Source organism: Sebastes umbrosus, chromosome 2 (genome assembly GCF_015220745.1).
Source record: "Sebastes umbrosus isolate fSebUmb1 chromosome 2, fSebUmb1.pri, whole genome shotgun sequence".
Taxonomy (NCBI): domain Eukaryota; kingdom Metazoa; phylum Chordata; class Actinopteri; order Perciformes; family Sebastidae; genus Sebastes; species Sebastes umbrosus.
The window spans coordinates 39111836-39135361 of NC_051270.1; the positions used below are offsets into that span (position 1 = coordinate 39111836).

At 41.9% G+C, this 23526-nt stretch overlaps 1 protein-coding gene across 1 annotated transcript in view; it reads right to left on the minus strand.

Annotated features, from left to right (window-relative positions):
• The window catches only part of abhd17c (abhydrolase domain containing 17C, depalmitoylase), a 44101-nt gene extending 21256 nt beyond the window's left edge, over window positions 1–22845 (minus strand). Inside the window, 6 exon segments of the mRNA XM_037753090.1 lie at window positions 4210–4389; window positions 21932–22086; window positions 22089–22139; window positions 22141–22329; window positions 22331–22396; window positions 22398–22845. Coding sequence (XP_037609018.1) covers window positions 4210–4389; window positions 21932–22086; window positions 22089–22139; window positions 22141–22329; window positions 22331–22396; window positions 22398–22427 — 671 coding nt within the window. The 5' untranslated portion in view covers window positions 22428–22845.
• Between the last annotated feature and the right edge of the window lie 681 nt (window positions 22846–23526).

Genomic DNA, 23526 nt, shown 5'->3' on the forward strand with positions numbered 1-23526 from the left:
ATCCCGGCAAAAAGCCGGCATATTCCGGTTACGTAAACTTTGGGTGTAGCCTAATATTTTTCTGCAACTGTGCAGAAATAGTGTTTTAACAGAATGCATCCACATGCAAAAAAAAGCTGTGCAGCATTCGAATGTTGATTTAGAATTCAAATGTCAACATTCGGTACAGCCTAGGGATGCTAATTTTGACAAATGTTCTTAACTGATAACCGACCCTCGTTAACCGATTATTAACCGTTAAACGACAAGACTTGTGCCTCGCATGCAGCGGTGTACCAGCTGCAGGAGCACAACAGATATTGGTTGACGGGAGTCCCCAGTTCACCGTCCGGGAGCGTTAACTTAGCAGCTACGATGCTGCGTGTAGTGTCGCAGACATGCAGCCACTTTCCCAGTAAAAGTCTCCACCGCACATTTAGTTTAGTTTAGCAGGTTGTCAGCTGTGTTTCTGCCCGGCGGAACTTTAGTGAGTGTCCAACAAACAATGTGTGTGTTTGTGCTACGTTAGCAGCTCTAGCATTGCCGGAGGCTTCGTGCTCGCCACCGCCACACGTAGTCTGAATAACTTTAGTGAGTTTCCAACAGACCGTGTGTGTGTGTGTTGGTGGTGAGTGTGAGGTTGTTGGTGGCGTTCTAGTTGTGAACGTAGGTGTAGCAGTGTGTGGACAGTTTATTTTTCAGTGAATAAATGCTACGAAACTACAACTCCTCCACTCCACTCAAGCGAGCTGGAGAGACATCAGTGGAGAGACTGGAGCCAACTTCCTGTATCCTGCAACTCAGGCTCCGCCTCTTAAGGTGGGCTGTTAAGGTGGACCAGCTTTTCTCCTTAAAGTGACGAGCTGCTCCTCTGAGCCGCTCAGCTTTTAATTAATTATTAATATTTCTTTTAACAGTTTTAACAGATAGCGTTAATCGGTTAAAATGCTTAATGTTGGTTAACGGTTAATTATTAACATCCCTAGTACAACCCTTATGATATATGACAGAATGTATACATGTTTTGTGCTTGGTTCAAACAAAACAAAAGCAAGAAGTGAGCGGCTGATAAGAGTTCAGTGTTAGAAAATTGCTGACTTCTTTGCAGTGGGCTTCCTGCAGAGACCATGTGGTGCTGTGTGTGCAAGATTTCTCAACACGTAGATACAAGACAAACACAAGCACTCACCAGTCATTACTTGACTTATCAGTTAGATTACATAAACTGCACTGGCATATGGCTTGGATGACTAAGTATGCTAGATAAGGGTGGAGCCTTTCCACATTAAATTGCAGTTAAGGTATGCAGCTGTTTGTTGAGCTCTTACATGCTGGGTTCCAGTTTGAAGCTTGCTCAACCTGCCTAATGTTCATTTACTACAAATATATTTATCTACCTAATAACATCTGTTTGTTAAAGACAGGATCACCATAAATTTTTTTTAGTTTTTAGTTTATGTTTCACAACTTTGAAACAGCAGATTCACATTTTGGGAAATACGCATGGTTACTTGTGAGATGAGAAGATGGATATCTGCATCTTGCACAAAGTCAAGTCACAACACAACTTTTCTTTATTATCTCATTATTGGCGAAGGATCCCAAAACGTCCCTCCTCTCAGTGAAAGTCTCTGCCTTCTAACAGTTTAAAACTCTTCTGGGAGCTCTCCTAAATATTTAGCCGAGATAGGAGTGCTTTCCTAAGTTAAGAAAGATGATTATTGTTGAAATATTTTCACTCATGGTCCTAAAAGTAGGACCAAAAATGCGGCACTCTGAGAATCTTTGGCTAGGGGCTGTAATAGCGATACTAGTGATGGCTGATCCAGGCATTTTGTATGGATCATATTAGCTACACCCAGCCCCAATTCCTTCTGTTAAACACTTCCGAACACACAGCACTGTGAGCACCTGAACCGTACGGATGGGTTGTAATTGCTGCGTTCCTCCACAAAAGTGGGTGTGATATTGAAATTTTAGAGAAAGTTTAACTGATGTAACTGATAAAAATTATCAATCCTTGCCAATATTCTACTTTGCATATTAAACTCTGCATATTAAACACTTAATATGCAGAAAGGCATGTTCCCTTTGCTGACTCAGAAGCAGGAGCAATAAGACGAACCATCTGCAGTGAGATGGATTCAATTGAACAGCAGAACCAGGGAAACTACTGTATATTAAAAGACATTACTTTGTAGCGTGTAGGCTGTAAATTCCATGACTGCAAATTGGTGTCTTTTTCAGTCAACCCCTGAAAAAAAAGCCTGCAGTTTGAAGGTACAGAGTTATTTTAAAGGGTCCTGGAACATATTTTGTATTTTGCTTGTGTCTAAGTGGTCAATGTGGACAACAATTTTTGAAATGGGTCCAATGTTGAGAGATAACACTAACCGGCAGCCGGTGAAACGAGCTGCGAGGGCAATTATCCTGTGTTAATGTAACGTTACATCCACTAAAAGTGCTTGTTTTTTGCCACTGATAGACTCAGATTGGTATTCTAAGTGTCTGATAACATTATGGAAAGAACCCTACTGAGAAATAAAAACGCTTTTTTTTACCTTTCGCTTGATCCAGTCTGTTTGTTAAGGTGTCCAAGTCCTGCTCAAGGAGAAGCCTCGTTATTCCGTAAACTTTGGCTCAAATAAATAGGAGACCTCATCCACCATGTTGAAATCATCTAAACATTCAGCCATGGCTGGGCGGCTATGACTCGGATATAGAAAGGGTCGTCCACCAATTGGAAGATCGGTGCTTCGATCCCCGGCTCCTCCGGTCCACATGTCGATGTGTCCTTGGGCAAGATACCGAACCCCAAATTACTCCTGAAGGCTGAGCCATCGGTGTGTGAATGAGTATTTAAATTAGATCCTGATGTGCAGGTTGGCAGCATGGCAGCCTCTGCCATCAGTGTATGAATGTGTGTGTGTGTGTGTGTGTGTGTGTGAGAGAATGGGCGAATGTTGACATGTAGTGTGAAGTGCTTTGAGTGGTCAAAAAGACTAGAAAAGCGCTCTATAAATGAAAGTCCATTTAACATTTAGATTGACAATCTTTTAGATAACACTAAGCTACGCTTTCTTTACTCAACACAACAAACTCTGCCCGACTGGCACTCGTTTCCACCATGGATGTATTCCACTATTCCACCGTTGTCTTCCGGCAACACGTCGCCTCGCCAGATTTCAGAACGAGACTTCTCCTTGAGCGAGACTCTTCATAATGTCAGACACTTATAATAACAATCAGAGCCTGTCATGGCAAAAAAAAAAGCACTTTTAGTGGACGCAAACGACGGTGCCAGGTTGCCCTAATAGCACCATATCATAGCCCGTCCGCTGCTGTCATCTATAGTGCTCTCCCTCAATACTGGACCAATTACAATACAAGCAACAATAACAATAATGTTATTGATATATATCTATTGATTCAGGGTCTCAGCAGGGGATATTCAATATTTTATTTTAGTAGTGTCAAATTTCCACATTAGTGGCAACAGGTATCCAAGGTGTTTACATTACCAACGCACGGAGGAAGGGATGTCTGCGTTGGTGACATTGCAGGGTGTTCTGAATGGAGGAATTTTGTCGAGGGAAGTTCTCTTAACGGTCATTCCCTGAACAGGGAGTAGGGACTACTTTTTATGTACATATGATTGTGAAATAGTAAAAACTGCCTTTCCTACCAACCCCATGTCAGACGAGAACGATACCTGTAACTATGACAACACAACAAAAAATGTCTGTTGTTGTATGTTTTGTAACTACGGAGTGTTTTGCTGACTATGTTTTAATGTTTAATTGTCCTGGTGATATGCTGAGTCACGTTTGTATTTATCTTGTATGTACTAGAGAAGCCAAAGACAAATTTCCACTAAGGTGGACAATAAATTCAAAGTAAAGTAAAGTAAAGTAGATGTAGCCTTAAAATGCTTAGAAGTCAGAAAAACAAAAAATGCATGAGGAAAACCAGACTACAATTTACAGAAATCAAATGACAAAATTGCTAAAAACTAAGATACATTTTTGTCAAAAGACTAGAGACTACAAACTAAATCAAAATCAAGTGCCAAAATGAACACGGTTCGACAGGAAGACTGCATACTAACACCGGGATGTGGCACTGGTCTGGTTTCCAACGGTGGCAACTGAATTTTACAATACCGTTCCTAGTTGTCCATGTAACCCTTGCTATGGTGTGCATGTATGCTTCTGTATATATATGACTCACCTGGGGAAGGCATCAAAGCAGTAGGTCTTCCGGGTATCAGGGAAGGCCACCCGAAGCCCCGACATGAGTGGTGAGTGTAGGATGACAGCAGCACATTCATAGCGAGCAGCCAGGTCGATGGTGGGCACCGTGCCGATACTCTGACCATACAGGATGATGTTCTCAGGTGTTACACCATACCTGTACAACACACAGACAAGACAGATTCATCTGTAAAGTGATTTTACACAGAAGAAACAAGACAACACCATACTAGAGTTGGGTATCGAAGTCAGTACTTGTAATTACATTGTTAAATTGATCGGTGCTAAATTTCGATATATGTGTGAGAGAGTGTGAGCCACAGTGGTGCGCCATTGACTCCCAAAGAACATGCAATACTAGAAGTGCACTCGGAAAGCGCAGACCTCCGCCAAGGCAGGTTTCATGTGCGTCGCTGCCCCCCCACCCCCTCAGCTTGCGCCATCATCCACATGTGTTTTCGTTTATGTTGAGATGAGCGGTACGTCCCTAAACTGTAATGTCACCGTGTTTGATGAGGAAAGCTGACAGAAGGAGAGAGCTGGGTGACGCGTCATGAAGTCATCAGTTAACACTGCGCATGTCTTAAAGCCTGTGGTGTTAATGTACAGGCTGAGCAAGGTTATTAAATAAATTCCCGAAGCTGGATCATGATCCGGATCGCCACCAAAATCTAATGGATTGTTCATTGTGCCACACCCCACCCCTCCAGAAAATGTCATTCAAATCCATCACGGACTTTTGGAGTTATCCTCCAAACGGACAAATCAACAAACCAATGCCGGTGAAAACATAGCCTCCTTCCTAGGCCTCCGGCTTTGGCGGAGGTAACAATATTTCAGCACTAGAACCTCTCTGTGCCCAATTGCACCCATAAAATCTAGGACAGAATCGATGTAGGCAGGCTACAAGCTCCTCTAATTATATGACGGTGCGGGTCATTTTCTAGCCTATTTTCTGGCCCTGTAGACGGCAGTCAAGTATGCTTTGAGCACATCAATCACATTGATAATTTATTCACCTTAATTGGGATCTCTGGATCATTCAGAGCTGAGCGGCAGCTTGTTCTGTCTCTCTCAGACTGTGAAAATAAAACATTTAGCTCAGCAGCAGCCAAAGTGAGACACAGCTGTCAACAGGATCATTTAGACGCCATCTTCAGCTTTAAATGTCAGATGTGACTTACCAGCAGTTTATCATTATTGCCGTAATCAAATAGCAGATATCACAAAATATAATGCCTCTTTTGAATGTAGTGGCTATTTCTGAGAATAATGTGTCATAGTAATGTAGCACTAAATGTGAGCTACAGTAAATTGGTCTGGTTTTCTAAATGCAGATAAACTTTGAGGTTCTTCCACGACTTCAAGTAAAATACTATAACTACTACTATACTACTTCATTTGTTTTTTGGACTGTAGATCCCTGGTAGTCAAGTTTTTCATGCTTTTGTTTAAGTTAACTACTTTTTGAGTTTAGGGGGGGTGAGCTGGGTGCGACAGCCCATTGCGTGGCTGGCCCAGCAACTTCCCCTTATTTTGTTCATTGAACCGGAATCGCCAACCCCTTTGTTTGCTTAGTTACATTTTGACAGATAATTTTTGTCTTAATTGATAATAAATCGATTGTTTCCCTTTTCACATAACTGTCTCATGGCATCCTTTCATACTGTATGCTTCGGCCTCTCCAGAGCCTTTGTTTGTTTGAGAGGCCGTAACGCACGCTCTGCATATCACTGTGCCCTGCATCGTTAGCAATGTTAGCCTCATTTCATTCAACACCGGGGGCAAGCCCCAAACTCGATACCACGGTAAAAAACAAACAAAAAAAACAATAAATCTCATGTAATGTGTCTATATATATATCCTCAGATTGCAAGCAGTAGTTTAAATTCACTGATATGCTGACATTTCACTGGTTAAAGGCTACCAGAGTTGGGACCAAGTCATTGTCACAAGTAAGTCTCAAGTCTGTGACTCAAGTCCCAACTCAGGTATCGAGTCCTAAACAGGCCATATGAGCTCTTCACCAAATGTAACGTCATTTTAACAGCAGAGTAACTGGATCCAACTGGTGCTCAGTAACGTAACGTTAGTTCTTCATGGTTTTCTCCTGAAACTTGATTGGATGCTGTTGGATTGGTTCAAACTAAGCGGATCTGGGGAGTGAAGTGTAAGATAATCAAATCCAAGTCCCAATAACATTTACCGGAAATACAGAGTCCAATAATAAAAAACACCACTTTTTTAGAGATTTAGCAATAAGCAACAAAAGATAGAAATTCAGTTTGTTCAGTTCAGTTTTTTCCCCCACGAGTGAACCCTCTTCTCGAACATAAAGGATCTCTGCATCTCGCTGCTGCATGGTTGTGTTGTATGTGTGTGACAGAGGACAGAAGCAGCCGCATTTGGCGCTTGACGGGTGTTAATTTCGGACCCTGTAGGCATCGTACGGTATCTTTGGTACTGTAGAAAACGAGTACTGTCACGTTTTTAGAATTTTGGCATCTGACTTGGTACCCAAGTATCGGTTCACGTGACATCCCTAAGAGTTACAACTATAAACCAGCACAAAAATCACAATTACCACCATAAGCCACCATGTTCTGAACAGACAAACATTACAAACACTAACTAAAGTAACATTTATATTTTGGAACATAAAACAGCAAACTGAAACTATTCAGTCCAGCACTCGGAAACTAGGCAGGCATGATGGGAAATGTTGGCTGTCCCTTCCGCCTACAATACTCAGTATTGGCATGGCGCGGATGCACGTCCCTCCCTCTCCCCACACTGCCTGCCAGCCGGTATCGTAAAGGACTCTTAATTCAAACTCAACAGAAACAAAATAAAACTCATCAAAACCGTCCTGGATCTCGTTTTTCCAAGAATCTCATCTCTGTCTTGGTGAACTAAATCTTTACTTCACTGAGTTAGATGCTGAAAATATGTCGGCTCTACATGCTGTAGATGTTTTTTGGACAAACCTAAATATAAAGATAAATTCATCATTAGTGAAGATTAAGCTATTTAGAATAGCACTATAGAATAGAAAACACAAAGATGTAAAAACACACAAGGCAATGTATTGACTATCAGAAGTTTTTTACTCCCCAATATCGAATCGGCCCCCAAAAATCATGTATTGTTCTGGCTCTATATCAAGAATATCAGATGTGGACTGTACTCACTGGTAGATATCCTATTTTTTTAATAAAACGGCCAATATCTGTCTAACCATAGAGGATGCACCTGCCTGAGCAGCACAGATGACAGGATATGAGAGCTCTATGGCTGTCTGTGCTTTATTAGATGACAGGACACTGACCATACTCATTACTGACGGAATGACTACATCAGAATTCTGTTATAGCACGGTGGAAAACATTTCTAGAGACCCGAGGGGGGTGCATGGTATCTGGTGGTGCTCGGCAGAGAACCGTTTGATATGTGACACTGGACAGTGGCATGGCTTCTCCCGGCTTCTCTAAAGTACTGCAGGGTGAAAGGCAGCCGCCTGACAGAAAGCAGGCCCGTCAGGAGACGAGGGGGGAGAACGGCACTGCACCTTTGCCAGCACACACAATCTGAGGAGGAAGCTTTAAGCAAACCCTCCCATCTCCTGACAGTGCTGGGAATGCAGAGAGTAGCTGAGCAGAACCGTCCAGCAGCCCCTCTGCCACAACACACAGACAGAAGGAATTTAGACCCTTGCTTAACAGGCAACCATGACAAAGGGTTTGGACAAGCAGGTGCTGGGTTGTATGTGTGCTATGAAGTGATGCCATCATAAGAGCTCTTCAGATAACAGCTTGGGTGTGACTAATCTTCTGTTGGCCTAGACAAATCCTGCTTCTGATAAGCAGCAACCGAACTGAGCAGTTGTCCTGATAGAAGATTATGACCCCCACATGGATGGGACAAAGTACCCACTGGCTGCCAGCTGACTCACAGAACTCTGGACCAGACACTCACTACAAAACTTGGAAGATGTTTTATAGCCATGACTGTGCATCATGACTGTAAAAAAATCTTATTCAGTAGGGCTGGACGACACACCCAACTCCCGATTCAATACTATCACGATACTTGGTTGTCGATTTAATTATATTGCAATTTTTAAGTGTTGCGATTCTGCAAGTATTGCGATTCGATATTACATACTTTATTGAGATTTATGGTTAACTTTTTAAACACTAGACCATGGGGGTAAAGTTGAATCATACACTTCTAGGGACTTTTTTCTTTGGAAAATATCTATATTAATACAGTAAAATGTTGGATTTTCATCATGTATGGTAGTCAGAGATGTCCTGAAGTCAAATATATCAGTCATTGTCAGCATTATTTTTTCCCAGCAACCCAAGATCAAAGAATAAAGACATTTCCCTCTCAAATTAGTGGTATTTTCTTTTTAATTTATAATGTTTTATACTTCTGGTGAATATATAATCCAATCAATCTTATTTCCATTTATGTATTTTGGTATATACAGTTCCCTTTGTTAACACCTTATTTGAAAGTCTGAGCGTAGTCACACGTGGTCTACTTCCTCTAACTTCTCCAAGTCCGTCTTAGCTCTCCCGTCAGCTCTGTTCTCTTTATCCATCCATGGTCAGCCCATAGGGCGTGTTTGAATGTATTTAACATAAACGTTCAGTATATGGGTGCTCTGCAGGTTTGTTTTGGTTGAAGGATACAGAACGGATATGACATCACATTACTCAAACTACAACAGTAAAGCGGTAACTTCCTTCTACGTCCACATAGACTCACATGAAGCAAATTTATCGATTCTGGGATTAAACAATCGATTAAAAATCGTAAAAAAAAATTGCCGATACATAGGTGAATCAATTTCTTTTCCCCACCCTAATAGTCAATGTCAGTTATTCTGGTAATGAGAAGGGTTCAAGACTTCAAAAGTCTCATGATACATAATGTTGTGAGAGACACCACAACATGAAAGGAGTTTCACAAAATTCTGCGCATCTTGCCAGTAAGGCTGCACGAATAATTGTTTTAAAATGACAAATTTGGTTCAGGCCTCTGTTCCCATTTTATTCTCACATGACAACAAATCTGCCATGGTTAACAGGGATCAGACCAAGCATTCTAACCAAGAATTCCAAATGTCTCCCTAAGCTCTGTCCACAAATGGCAAGTGTGCATTAGACACGCAAGAATCTGTGCATAGAAGAAAAAGCTTTTGCAGGAACAACAAGTTCTGACAAAAACATTGTGTTTGTAAAAGGTTTGCTCAATCTGCTGGGTGGACCTTTTTTTGGATTCAAAGATGACGACAGTTACAAAACAAGCAAATTTCAAGCCACATGTATCATCAGACATTTCAATAAGATGAAGCTGTGAAGGCCAGGAAAAATCCTCGTCGCCCAACCACAAAACATGCATAACAGGAGCCTGATACAATTCAATGCCCATAGCTTACAAGCTCTCATAGGAACAGTTACGACCACAGAAGCTGTGACTGAAGTTAAAGGGTGGGTCCATCTGCGTTCCTTTCTGTTGTTTGCAAATTCTGGCATTCAAAATTCTATTTCAAAATCGTAAAAAGAAATAAACGCAATACTTAAAGGCAGGGTTGACAATGTTCTCCAGTATTCACTATTTGTTATATTGGATGAAATGGTCTTTACACCCTGACAGTGATCCATTACTTATGAGCTCTGAAAAAGGACCGAAAAGAGCCGTCATCTGTAGCTGCTGTAATCCTGTAAAACGTCTACCAATCGCTGCCCCGAGGTCCGCTTGGAAAGAACCAATCAGATGCCTCCCCTGCTCGTACCTCTAACCTTGGCGTGCACCAGCCTGAACTCAAAGTGCGTCGCCGCCGCAAATTAAATGGAAAATGGAAGAGAAAAGTCAGCCCTGCAGTTGTACTGCCACGGTAACTTGTCATGAGATAGCGTTGTTGAGTTGAGGTCCTCTCTCCACCGCGGTGCTGGTGCATGGTGTGTTGGAGGCGTTTGCCTTGGAAGGAGCCCCGAGGGGAGGGCGTGGGTTGGAAGGAGCTCCTGAGGCTATGCTACTTTCAAATTATGCTAGCTTCCAACATTGTCGACCCTATCTTTAAGTGAATTTTTTTCCCACCTCTAGCTTTTTCAATATGAGCATTATGCTCATAATAATCCATAGTTACTAAAAGGAAAAAAAAGATTAATAGGAAAAAATCATTAAAGTTGTTACCTTTTTCAACTTCCTCATAGTACCACCTAGCCACCTTTTGAGTCTTTGATTGGGCAGCACCAGCATCTTTTTCATAGTTTGATTCACAATAAATGACATGCTGTCGCATCTCCAGTGTTTGAGTCTGTCTATGTGAACAGAGAACACAGCACCTTTGATTCATGGTCAATGTACCCTAACAGATCACACAGACCGTTTTGTCTCATCTGTTTTATTTAGATGCCGATTCTTTTATATTGATTATGTTCCAGTGCTTGAGCAAAACAAATGGCTGCCCAGCTGCACATTTGGTCCTTTGTCATATGAAAGAGGAAGGCCAAATGTGCAAAGCTTTAACAGGGCTGAAACATCAAATAGGGAGCATTCTTTTAACTGTAAAATTAGAGGCTAGGGAGCAGTAAAATAGTCCAGGAAGCAAACGTGTTTTGATTAGAAGAAATTGTGGCTTGTTTTTCTGTGAGATAATTGATGCATAAACAGAAGACTCCCAGTTGAAGAGTGGCATCAATCTGGAATGAAAGAAAACAGAAACACTATGTTGTTTAGTAAAAACACAGGGCTCGAGCTTAAGGACGCCCTGTTGTCCCAGGGATGAAAAAAAAAACAGGATCGGGGAGGATTAAAGTAAAGAAAGAGGAAGAAAAAAAGTTATTGAGACTATGACTGGAAAGCTACTTCCAAAGAAATAGAGATACAGAGGGAGAGGGAGAGGGAGAGGGAGAGGGAGAGGGAGAAAGGGAGAAAGGGAGAAAGGGAGAAAGGGAGAAAGGGAGAAAGGGAGAGGGAGAGAGAGAGAGAGAGAGAGAGAGAGAAATGTTTTCATATGCAAACTCAGGCCAGTATAAAATAGCCTGTTCAAACATACCGTGTAGAAATTCCATGGAAACATCAGGACCGGCACCAAAACCTTGAAGTCAAAGCCAAGGTAGAACAGTCTCCAAATGGAAGTAGTAGCATTAGTTCTTCTAAAGTTCAAAATGCAGCTTACTGGTCAGCCTTTGTAAGACATAGTGAGGGATAAAGGGACTGTTTGTAAGAATCAGAAATTGCTTGTTAACAGCAACACCTGTGGCCGTTAAGGTCAACGAAAGTTCCATCAGTCCATCATATGTGTCTGCATAAATGTGTCTTTGTCATGTCTGGCTGTTTTTATCTGTTTGAGTTTAATTTTATCGTTGTATGGTGTCCTTGGGTGTCTTGAAGGCACTACCAAATAAAATGTATTTCTATTATTATTATTATTATCATAAGATACAATGATGCGTCCTGAAGCTAGAACTAGTGACATACCTCAGGGCTGAAGCAAACCTGTAAATAGTTTCCCCAAAATCAATGAGTCAGTAAAAAGGCCAGCAACTAAGATTTTTTTACTGAAGCGTTTTTTGATGCCATGGAAAAACAGGACTGTATCCTGAACAGACGGCCCCAGTGGGAATTTTAATTTCTTTGTGAGAAAGTCAATGAAGTGGGAAACCAAAATATAGTCCAACACCATGTTGTCCTGCTTCTCTCTCCGTCTCACACATTCTCAGTCTGTTACACACAGTTTTTCATTAGTGACCTCACCTAATCTCACATCCAAAATGCACACTAAAATAACACTACTGACCAATACATGTATTATTACACTGCCGTACTCTACATACACTACTCAATAGTGATAACTGTTACAGCCTATTGACACTACATTGCCCTCCTCACACAGTGGTGTACAAATAACTATCAGTTTAAAAGGGACTGTTTGTAAGAATCAGAAATGTCTTGTTAACAGCTTCACCTGTGGCCGTTAAGTCAACGAAAGTCAGCGTCCTGTTGCTCGCGCTTGTGCTCGCTCTACATAGACATGAACGAGCATCGCTCAAACAGTGAGGCGACACACGTCAGCTAAAAGCACAATATCACTCTATATTTCAGCTGCTTGGCAGTAATGTTAGCTGACCAGACGAAGGTCTCTCCATGAATCAATGCTGATCCTAGTGTTGGCTTTTCCTGCCTCAGCCTCCCGACCGCGGCCGGATGGGAACGGGGGAGACACCGGAGTTTTGGTCGGAGACGATAACGTTTCTCTCTGCGGAGCCCCGTCACTTCACAAGACACGGGAAACCTCTGTTTGGTCTGGAGGAGCTGCAGCAGTTATTTCTGCACAACGTCCACTGTTCATTCACTAGATATTCTCAGAGCTAAACTAACTCTTCTGCAGTGTGGAGTGTGCGCGCATGCACGTGAAAGTAGAGCGAAAGAGTGAGAACGGGCGCGGTGTGTGAGTGAAGGCAGGCAGAGGAGCAGAGTACAGCAGAGGACTCCGGTCCTGGAGACCAAAGCTACGGTCTCCCCCGCGTCCTCCGACCGCGGCCAACACTGTTTAACAGACAGGCTTCACTAAATACAACCAAGAGGTTTTGGTGATTCGTGTAGTTTGTGTTGGAAGTCTTGTCTGAAACAGCGTAGCAACAGGCCCGAAGCGCGCACGGGACACCGACCAGCAATTGATTTATATGTGTAAGAAGTTAAAAACAGTCCCCTTTAATGAATATGGGCATGCACATGAAATGCTTTTGAAAACCTTAGGTGTCATGTGATCAAGGCAATGGATGTGTTTTGTGGAACAATCCGCCAAAACACACTAATGCTACAGACAGAAATGTTTCCATCATCCTGAAAATAATTTCGTTTTTGAGCCCTGGCTCAGAATCTCACAAAACCAATCATGTTTCAGAGAACCGAAACAAACAGGAAGCTCAACATCTCTTGAATGCCTGGCAGGTCCTTTATCTCAGTGAACAGCAAGGTGTTGATATTCATAGAAAAAAAGCCTCAGGCGTAGTTTAACAGGACCAGGGCCTGAGTGTCATACTTATTATCTCTGGTAGGCCAACTCTCTCTGGAAGGACACAGGAAACACAACAGCCTTTCAAAGAAGATGAAATAAATAGCAGTTCCTTTAGCAGCAGACACCATGTCACTTGTTTCCCTGATTGAGCACTGATTAAAATCAGAGCTGTGTTATGCAGCCTGGATCAGCTACTTCCATTGCAGCCATGTGGGGCTTTGTATAAAAAAGGCTTTAGAGAAAATGTGCCAACCAGCATTACAAATCACCTTGATTAAAGGGAGTAAATAGGGCTAGGTGGTGGGTATGCCCAAACTGCGCCTGAGGCATTCAGGTGGATCACCAGAGGCAACATTATGAAGGATGAAAACAACATCCATATTCATGAGACATGTAAGCCCAGTGCAAAGTGATTTTAAACAACCCTGCCTAAAAAATACAATCATTAACAAAACATTATCTTTAACATCATTAGTCCAAAAGAAAAGATCAAGGTGCTCTCTGGGATGCTTTTTAAGAGCTAGAATTATTTGGTATTCACAGATTCTGGTAATTGTACCACTCATGGTAGACAGCGTGTTAGCTATGAACAAGGTAAAGAGCAGCAAAAAGCTTGAGAAATAACTAAACTCTTTTTTCTTTTACTGTAATAACAGAATATGTCTTGTTTGAGAGTAGGGCTTGCACGATATGAGGAAAAATCTGCAATGTGCGATAACATTGTTCAAGATTGCGATGACGATACGGACTTGCGACACATAAACAAATATTGAAGTGTGCACATTACCTGTACCTTATGTCGGCTTGATTGTCTTTAAATTCAGAACCGGATTTGACTTGAATATTTGAAAATAACTAGGCTACATGTTTAGAGCAGCAACAGTTATGTTTTAACAGCAAAGTCCACCTCATTAATATCTCACTGGAAACAAATCTAAAATGTTAATAAAATAAATAATATCCCGAGTGAAATTTATAAAGACTGAAGAACACGACATCAGTCAGTATCAGTCCTTCCTCCTGCCCTCCTCCATCAGTAAGTATCAGTCCTTCCTCCCGTCTCCTGTCCTCTGCTGATTGTGATTCACTGCTGCAGGTAACGTAACCACTGGTAGAGTGAGGGTGGAGCTGCTTTGTCTCAGCCAGCAGATCAGTTTAAGATATATGGCAAACTAACCTAAACAGGTTAGACTACATACCGCCAGCTTAAGTTTCAGCTTGTGTAGCCGAGGGTTACGTTGCACCTACACTTCATGAAGATAATAATGAATAACACAAGGCGTCGTGGTCTGCACCCTTGTCATTAACAGCGCATCACCACTTCACGCCTTTCCGTTCCTCCCTTCACACCTGAACTAAATAACCTGCATGTGTTACAATCCACTGTTAGCCGCCAAGCTCACGCGCTGTGCTTGTGTAACATAGCAGCGGTGGATGAGAGACTGCCAGACAGAGCAGGTTGAAACAGCCGTCTTTCCTCCATGTTTTCCTTCACTACCTTTTCTCGTCAATGTCATAGGTAATACTAAATCCCCAATGCTCCCATACAGCATCGCGAAAAAATACTGGTGGATCCTATAACTGTACTTTATCGTGTCCACTCGCCTTTTCCTTATACTGAGTGACAGCCGCACTCTGCACTTCATCCGTGCCAACTAAGAAGGGGCTGGGTCACGCGTCATATCTTTGGGGTACAAACACATGCACAGTAAAATCTTGGTCTGCACTCGCCGAAATTGAAGCCAATAGCAACGCCACGACCGCAGATTCAGTTACACTGCGCATGTTAAACCCCGTACCTCAGACCCATGTCCGCCCGCCCGTGTCCCAGCCTCCTTCCATAGGCCTTGATTTCTAGTGTGACAATAAACGGGAGCCTAACTTTACATGAAAAAGATACACAATCGGCCTCATAACTTATTTCAAATGAACCGAACCAATTCATACACGACCCGAACCGTGACTAGCGGACCGAACCGTGACTAGTTGACCGAACGTTCGGATTTTGTACCTGAACCGTTCCATCCCTTAGTATAGATTAAAACTAGTCCAAGTATGTATTGTGTGGACTGGAATCTTTGCTTAGTCATTTGGGAATCACACATCATCAATGCAGGGTCACCCTGACTGTTCTGCCAACACTAGCCACATCAGACACACAACGATGGACAGAACGAAGCCCAAGCTCAGAGGCAAGAGATTTCCCTGCTTCATTTTTATCTCTCAATAAAAGCAGAGGGAAGCTTAGCCTCTTCAACAAATCACAAAGCCCCACATTCACACTGATGTGATGAGGCTTGTCTAACACTAATGAAAGAAAATCATGCTCATATGAATTGCTTATTGGAATATCCAACCGAGCTATAATCAGTTTATTCACCCAAATGGTGATTAGGGTAACAGATTACTCCACTTACTTCTTTTAAGACATGCTCCCTTTATTTTGCTATTGCAACCCAAAACCCCGAAAAGTATTTCAAACCCCACAGGGTTGACACTGACAGTAACCAGGGGTTTTTGGGGGCACTGCTTGGCATACAACACAAGGAAGTGATTCTTTAAAACCTGATGGGTGGGGGGGGGGGGGGGGGGGGGGGTGTAATTTTCAAACAATAATACTCATTAAGCAAGTATCAAAATGTCAAGCAAACTAATCTTTGTGCAAACAAATCTTTATCTTCAAAGTCTTTCTAGCTGCTCCAATCAGCAGAGCCCCGAAGGCTGAGTAATAGGACCACTACTATGAAATGAAATGGCTGTTTTAAGGGCACAGGTCTTAATGATTTTCCACAAAATGTAATTAAAAGATATTGAATAAACATAAACCTCCTCATCCTCAGGTGCTTAGCTTGCCCTAAGGATTAACACTGTTTTATGCTTGGGCAGGTTGATCGCCCAAAGGTTTGAAGAACAATGAAATGTTTCATTTTTAATGCTGGATGGGAAGAGACTCTTTTGGTTTGGTCTGCTTAATTTTATATGAAGTAATGATCAGCCTTTGGTCTGCATAATATGATAGCAAGATGAAAATAACGCTGTTGTTCTCCATCAATAAATCTGTATTCAGAAGTAATCAATAAAAAAAAGTTATACAACCCAACAGAGCAATGTGACCACCTCGTACCGGCGATGTCTCAGATGAGCAGACATGGACAATTATTATTCATTCATTATCCGTAACCGCTTATCCCATTTGGGATCGCAGGGGTTGCTGGAGTCAATCCCAGCTTACATTGGGTGAAGGCGGGGTACACCCTGGACAGGTCTCCAGACTATCACAGGGCCGACACATAGAGAAAGACAACCAATCACGCTCACATTCACACCTACGGGACATTTAGACTCAACAATGAACCTAACCTGCATGTCTTTGGACTGTGGGAGGAAACCGGAGAACCCGGAGAAAACCCAAACTAACACGGGGAGAACATGCCAACTCCACACAAAAGGGCCCCGTTTTGAACCTGCGACCCTCTTGCGGCAATGCTAATCACTGCACCACCATGCAGCCCATGGACAAGATTAGTCCTGTATTTTCTTCATACGGTGGCATGCAAAAGTTTAGGTACTCCTAGTCAAAATTTCTGTTATGTGAATAGCTGTCTTTTTATAGCCTTCTCCTGCTTTGTGTGCATCAATTACTTAAGTTTTCAGAGTGCTGGGCAGCTGCTTAGAGGAGCCCATGGCTGCTGATTGTTGGGAGAGGGTTTCAGGAGTCAGAGTATAAAGCTTTGACATTTGCATCACCTGGCCTTTCCTAACAAGTCATAGCCCTAACATGCTAATTAAGGTCTGAGACCTTCGTAAAAGTTATTGGAGAGCTCAAATGTCTTGGAGCATCCAAACTTTTACATGGTGCTCTTTCCCTTTTTTTCCCACTCTAAATATTGTACAAAACAAAAATAATACACTCATTCTTAAAATGTTGAAAAGAATGTTTAATCTTTAACTTTATGCCTTTTGGAGATCAGCATATCTCCAACTCCCTTAACTATTCAAAGTACTAAAAAGTTTGACAAGGGGTGCCCAAACATTTTGCATGCAACTGTAGGTGTTAATCATTTCACACTCTTAAAGCTGCAGTCGGTAACCTTGAGCAAATGTGCTGAAATATCATTTTTATAAAACTGTCACTATATCCTGACAGTAGTGCATGAGACAGATAATCTGTGAAAAATTCCCAATAGTAGAGTCTCTAACGCAGCTGCCAATTACTGCTTCCGAACTCTGATCAAACTGTCAAACTAGGCAGTGCTGATCAAATATAATCAAGATTATGTTACTCTGATGCCTATTACTGGCCCCAGCTGTTTTAAGAAACATATTTTAGTGTACTGTTTAGCTGTAAAATGAGAATATTGAAAGTTCTGGCAGTGCACCAGTTGTTCTCCATCAGCTGGAGCAGCACCGAGTTCGCTGGGTTAATCAGGCTCTGTGGACAGCAATTTTTGCCAAACTGCTACCGCTACAATGTGCCTTCAGGTTATACATTTGTCTTTTATTGACAATATGCTCGTATTCGAGTGCCTTAGCTGTTAAAGTAAGAATTATGACCAATGAGCAACTGCAGAATGTTCAAATTTTCACAATAAATTAAAAAAATGTTATTTTCTGCATTTTCCTTGTTTCCCTATTGTACCGGAAACGTACCGAACTGTGACCCCAAAACCAAGGTACATACTGAACTGTGAATTTTGTGTACCGTTACAACCCTGTTAATAATGAATAGATGCTGTGCGCCATGGAGTATTACCTTCTCTTTGAAATGACACTCTAACCCTTCTCGTCCTCTATCCCCCCCAGATGTGAGTGATGGAAGCGGGGAAGCATGTTAGCTGAGTGGAAAGCATCCAATCAATGCTTTACACCAGCTGTTACAGTCTGGAGGAATGTCTTTGACCAGTCAATTATGTCCAGTACTGCAGACTCTACTTTAATAGATCTTGAGCCTAGAGTACTACCTTGAGAGCAGGAGTATTTGAGGGGCAGGAACAATAGCCCAGGAACCAAAAATGAAAATAATTAATGTGGTCAAAGAGTGCAGGTTAACTTCATGAGCTTCTAAAAAGGTTCCTGGAAGAGTTCCTGTGGTCCATGTGATGTGTATGTGGTCCAACGGAGCACTGCTGTTGTCATGGCTACCTAATAGACCGCGAGCTGGGCTGAGATTGATGAGCAGTGTTCTGTGTAATGTACGGTCATGCATTCAGGAACCACTCGGAGCATTGTGAGCAGTGTATTGCAGAGCTAACACACCATTTCAAACCTGAGCTGCATGTGTTTGGACAGCGGTCTGTGACACCAGAACAGGAGAGCCTGTGGAACAGTAGACCCAGAGCAGTGCTAAGTGCTGAGTCAACTATACTATTATTTATTTGCGTTAGTGAACTAAATATAGATAATGAACCAGGATCAACCTGAGGAGAGCTCCTTTGCCATATAGAAAAACTGCCAGGAATCTGGGAATTGTGTGCCCATACAGGACCCTGAACCTCAGCTGAACCTGCCACCTCTCTCCCAAATGAGATTACAGATTTATATACAGAATTCACCATAAATTATTAACTAGATACATGTGTGTTCCATCTGATCTGGAATATTCTTTTTACACCTGAGACTGATGACAACTTGAACAGAAACACCTGCTAACTACAACCTTCTCATATTATATTTCCCAACTTTTCAAGTTGATACGGACCACCTGAACGCCCAATATAAAAATCAGATTGTGAAATACTGAGAGCTGCTCAGAATACAAAGTGTCGGGCAAAAGAAGGCTGCTGTTCTCAGCTGCATTTAGACGGGCCTTTGCCAATGTCAAGAATTAACTTTCAATTTCAGCAAACATGGACAAGAAGTCCTTTAAGTGCTCTGAATAATGGAAATTTGAACATCTAAACTCCCTCTGATGGGGAAGATCATGTGACGCGAACGAAAGATCCAGAACAGTTACCGAGTGTGGGTGGTGGAAAAAAGTCCAGGTGTTTCAGCAGCGCAAGGACAGAAATAAGTATGGATTGATAGAGAAAGTGAAAAATAAATAATTTGAAAGTATATAAAACATTCCCAACCACGAGAGCACAGTGAAGCACCTGGACAGTGTAAAGCTCGCACACACATAAGCGGTATCTTGCTATTCATCTTTAAGACAGCCATGCGCTTTTTTCTGCATTTTGGATTTAATAACATAATGAATGGGTGGTAGCGGTCTAATTGGCACTACCACCCATCAACCTCAGCACAATGGGTGCCAGCACATTGTCCTACACTGGCACCCAAACATTGGAACTCACTCTTCCCCCCATGTGTAAATGTAATGTACCCAGAGGATTAACGTGAGCGATTTCAGAGCCACCAAATTCCAGCACTAGCAACAACAAAAAAAAAGCCCCCGTTAATTCATAGTAAACGTGACGCAAGAGTTTTCTTAATGCATCCAACGTCGGAGTAAACCACCTGTCCGCTTTCAAGTTTGTCTAATGTATGTGGAACCTAAAAGTAGCATGACTGATATATTCCATCATCTAGGCGCTTGTCCCAGGCACTGAACCGCAGCGGAGGAGACACAACCTGCCGCAACAGAAAAAGAATTCTAGCAGTTGTATATCTGACTGAGATCTGTTTCTCTACTGACTGACTAACTGGACTAACTGAAGGATGAGAGGTAACTGACACTCGTAAAGAGAAGGAGGTCTCTCTCTGTGTGTGTGCATGTATTATGTGTGAGAGATAGCCCTAGTGTTTTGTAGGCCAAGTTTGTTTTTAAGAAAAAAATATTATTAAAATCGTTAGATCAGATGTGGTGTGAAAGAAACCTGAGATTTCATTTTTTTTTAGGCCATATTGCCAAGCAATAAGCCCTAATTTGTGATTATTGATTTGTCTTTTTTCTGTTCAATTTATGCCACTATTATAGTATAAGGAGGGCTTGTCACAATCATGAATTTTAGTTGATGATTAATTGTCATAGAAATAAATGTGATTAACTATATATATATATATACATACATTATCATATATATATATATATATATATATATACATACATACATACATACATACATACATACATACATACATACATATATATATATATATATATACATACATACATATATATATATATATATGTGTTAATTTTATGCCACAGCGGTGCCGTTGTGTTTGACTTTAAGACCTAAATCTATGTTGGAGGTAGTTTGCTGAAACAAAGTTTCACCTCTTGCTCTGCTGCATATTAGGGTTGGACCATATGTTCAAATTTTCCAACCAGCCAACAGCGTTATTTTTTGTTGTCAGCCCAACAACCAGTGATTACCGATATATTATCACATGTGCTTCTAGACTTGTGTAGACCTACCTACCTAATGTGACAAAAACATGGTTCAACACAATTAATTTATTGTAGAAGGAGGCTTGTTTCATTTTCAAAAGTTATTATGCAACGTGGAAACACAAAGCCTGTGTAACTGTACCTGCTTCAGCTTCCAGACCATGGTTATTGGCACCAGCAAGAGATATGGTCTAAAACGAGCTGAAACAAAAGAATCTGCCCAATAGCAATAAGGTCTAGACAGCCGAGCTCTTTTTCTTTACGTTTTTTTTTTCCATTGGAATCTAGCACTCGTACAGCGTTTTGGATAACGGGTGGCTTTCCCCGGTTTTAGTGTTCTAGCAGCACAAAGGCTTTAACGAGTTGTCTGTGTGTGTGTGTGTTGGCGGTGAGTGTTGAGGTTGTTGGGTGGCGTTCTAGCTGTGAACGTAGGTGTAGCAGTTGTGTGTACAGTTTACTTGTCGGTGAATAAATGCTACGAAACTACAACTCCTCCACTCCACTCAGCGAGCCGGAGACTGGAGACGACTTCCTGTATCCTGCAACTCCGGCTCCGCCTCTTAAGGTGGGCTGTTAAGGTGGACCAGCTTTTCTCCTTAAAGTGACGAGCCGCTCCTCTGAGCCGCTCAGCTTTTGAGTTAATTATTAACATTTCTTTTAACCGTTTTAACCGATAGCGTTAATCGATTTAAAAGCTTAATGTCGGTTAACGGTTAATTATTAACATCCCTAATTATAATGATTTTGAATTAATTGGAATGTTTGTGCAATCTATTTCATATTAAACGAAGGTATTGACAGTACCGCCACACAGTGCCCTCTGAAGTTCTAGTCACCTTGATTGTGAATTGTTCATAGCTTCAAACAATTTTTTCACATTGGCTATTAACTTGACATTAGGACCAATAGCTCAGAAATTATTTTGTGTCCGACTGCCCATTGGTTTCCTAAACAATGCCCTGTAATGTTGTATGTTGTTAAGCTTTTGTATTTATTTGCCTTTAATAGGCCATTTATTGTGTTTATTGTATTTGTTTGTTGACTGTGTGTTACTGCTGACTGTACAACAATTTGCCTCTAGGGGATAATAAAGTGTTCCTTGACCCCTTGACTTCATGTGTGTGACAGCTTCCACAGCGCACCTGTAGTGGTTGTATGTTTGGAGGGGAAAGGGACCCTATGTGGAGTTTTTAGGCTGTGCAACAGAATTGGTTTAAAATGATAAACTTTTAGCTTATACCTTCCTCAACATGAGTATGTACTGGGCTGGCTTAGCTCATCACACACACACTACACTAACACCTGACTACTCTCATGGCTCATACTCACTTGTTCCTTCCAGGACCCTGCCAGGCCGCCTCGATGTCCGCATACAGGTTCTTCTCGGAGGGCTTGCGGTGCTGACCCCGTAGCCGGATGTAATCGTAGGAGAACACGTTGCAGTTGATCCCTGGAGCCGAGGCGATGTAAAAGCTGCACATCTCGGCCCAGGTCCAACGGCGTTCCGTGGTGAGAAGAGCAGCGTGTACCGGTCTGTTCGGGGCGCAGCGCACGAACATGCAGCCGACCCGGTTCCCCCGGCTGCTCCTGGTGCTGAACATCTCCACCCGCGTCCAGCTCTCTCTGAGAGTACTGCAGTCCGCCCGCTCACTCAGGTGTAGGCTGGTCGCCCCGTTAGCATCGCTGTGCACCGAGTAGGTGGGCTCTGGGGGGAGGAAGGCGAGCTTGCCGCGATGCGGCTCGTGGGATCAGGGCGGGACAGCAGAAGAGCCAGCACAGTTCACCCAGAGAAACAGCCATTCATCCTGGGGGCCGTGCCGGGCATGTGACAGGCCGGGCTGACCTCTGAATTCACTTCTATAACACACAACAGACAGATATCTGCAGGTCTGAGCTCCTATTGATGTCCCATGAACAGACTTTAAGGAAGAGATGTGATGACCGTCTCTGGGTCTCTAACAGCTAACGGTAGCTAGCGGTCTGCAGCTAGTTAGCGTTAGCTAGCTAACAGCTACACTAACACTTGATGGAGACTAGAGGAGAACTACAACACAACCTTTACATGCATGTCTTTGTTCAGCACTAAACTATGCAGCGATGAGTCTCGATAGTACAGTTCCGCCCTTGAAACACACACATATATATATATACTCGCTACACGTAGAGATTAGTTGCTAATGTCTAGTAAGAATGAGAACGGCCATTCCTTCAGACACAAGCCGGCCTTCCGGTTAATACCGGATATCCTGTTTGGCTTTTATTGTGGTGGTTAAAGTTTTTTTTTAATGTCAACTTATTTATGTTGAGATAAATATATATATTATGAGAGAGAGAGAGAGAGAGAGAGAGATTGTTCTAGTTTTGATATAGTGTTAGGAGGGGTGATACTGTAAGATTAGATACATTTTTGTAAAGATGTATTTATATACAGTAACATATTTTATCTTGCTCCTAATGTTAGATCTGGAACTATATAATAATAGCACACGTTACTGCTTGTAAGGTGAGTGATGATTAAGACTTGTCGGTACTCGATATGAAGTAAGAAGTGATGTGCCACCTTTTTTGGTTATGGGTGTTCAGTTGTCCTAGGCTTGCGTGAGTCATTAATGTGGATGCTTGTTGCAAAAAAAAAAAAGGAAAACCTGAACACAAATGTAAAAGAAGAAAAAAAAAAAAATTACTTTTACTGTATGTTATTGAAGTTTGTAAAATGTCAAAATGTGCTACATGTGTTTTATGGTTACATGGTTTAGGTATATTTCACAGTTTTGAAGTACAAATATCAGGGGATTTGGGTATATCTTTAATGTCTGGTATTTGTGATAACCTATGGTAGATTGTCAGGATTTATAGCAGAATTGTCGTTATAATTATTTCCATTCATCTGATTATATGATGTGTTATTGTTTTCATATTCAACC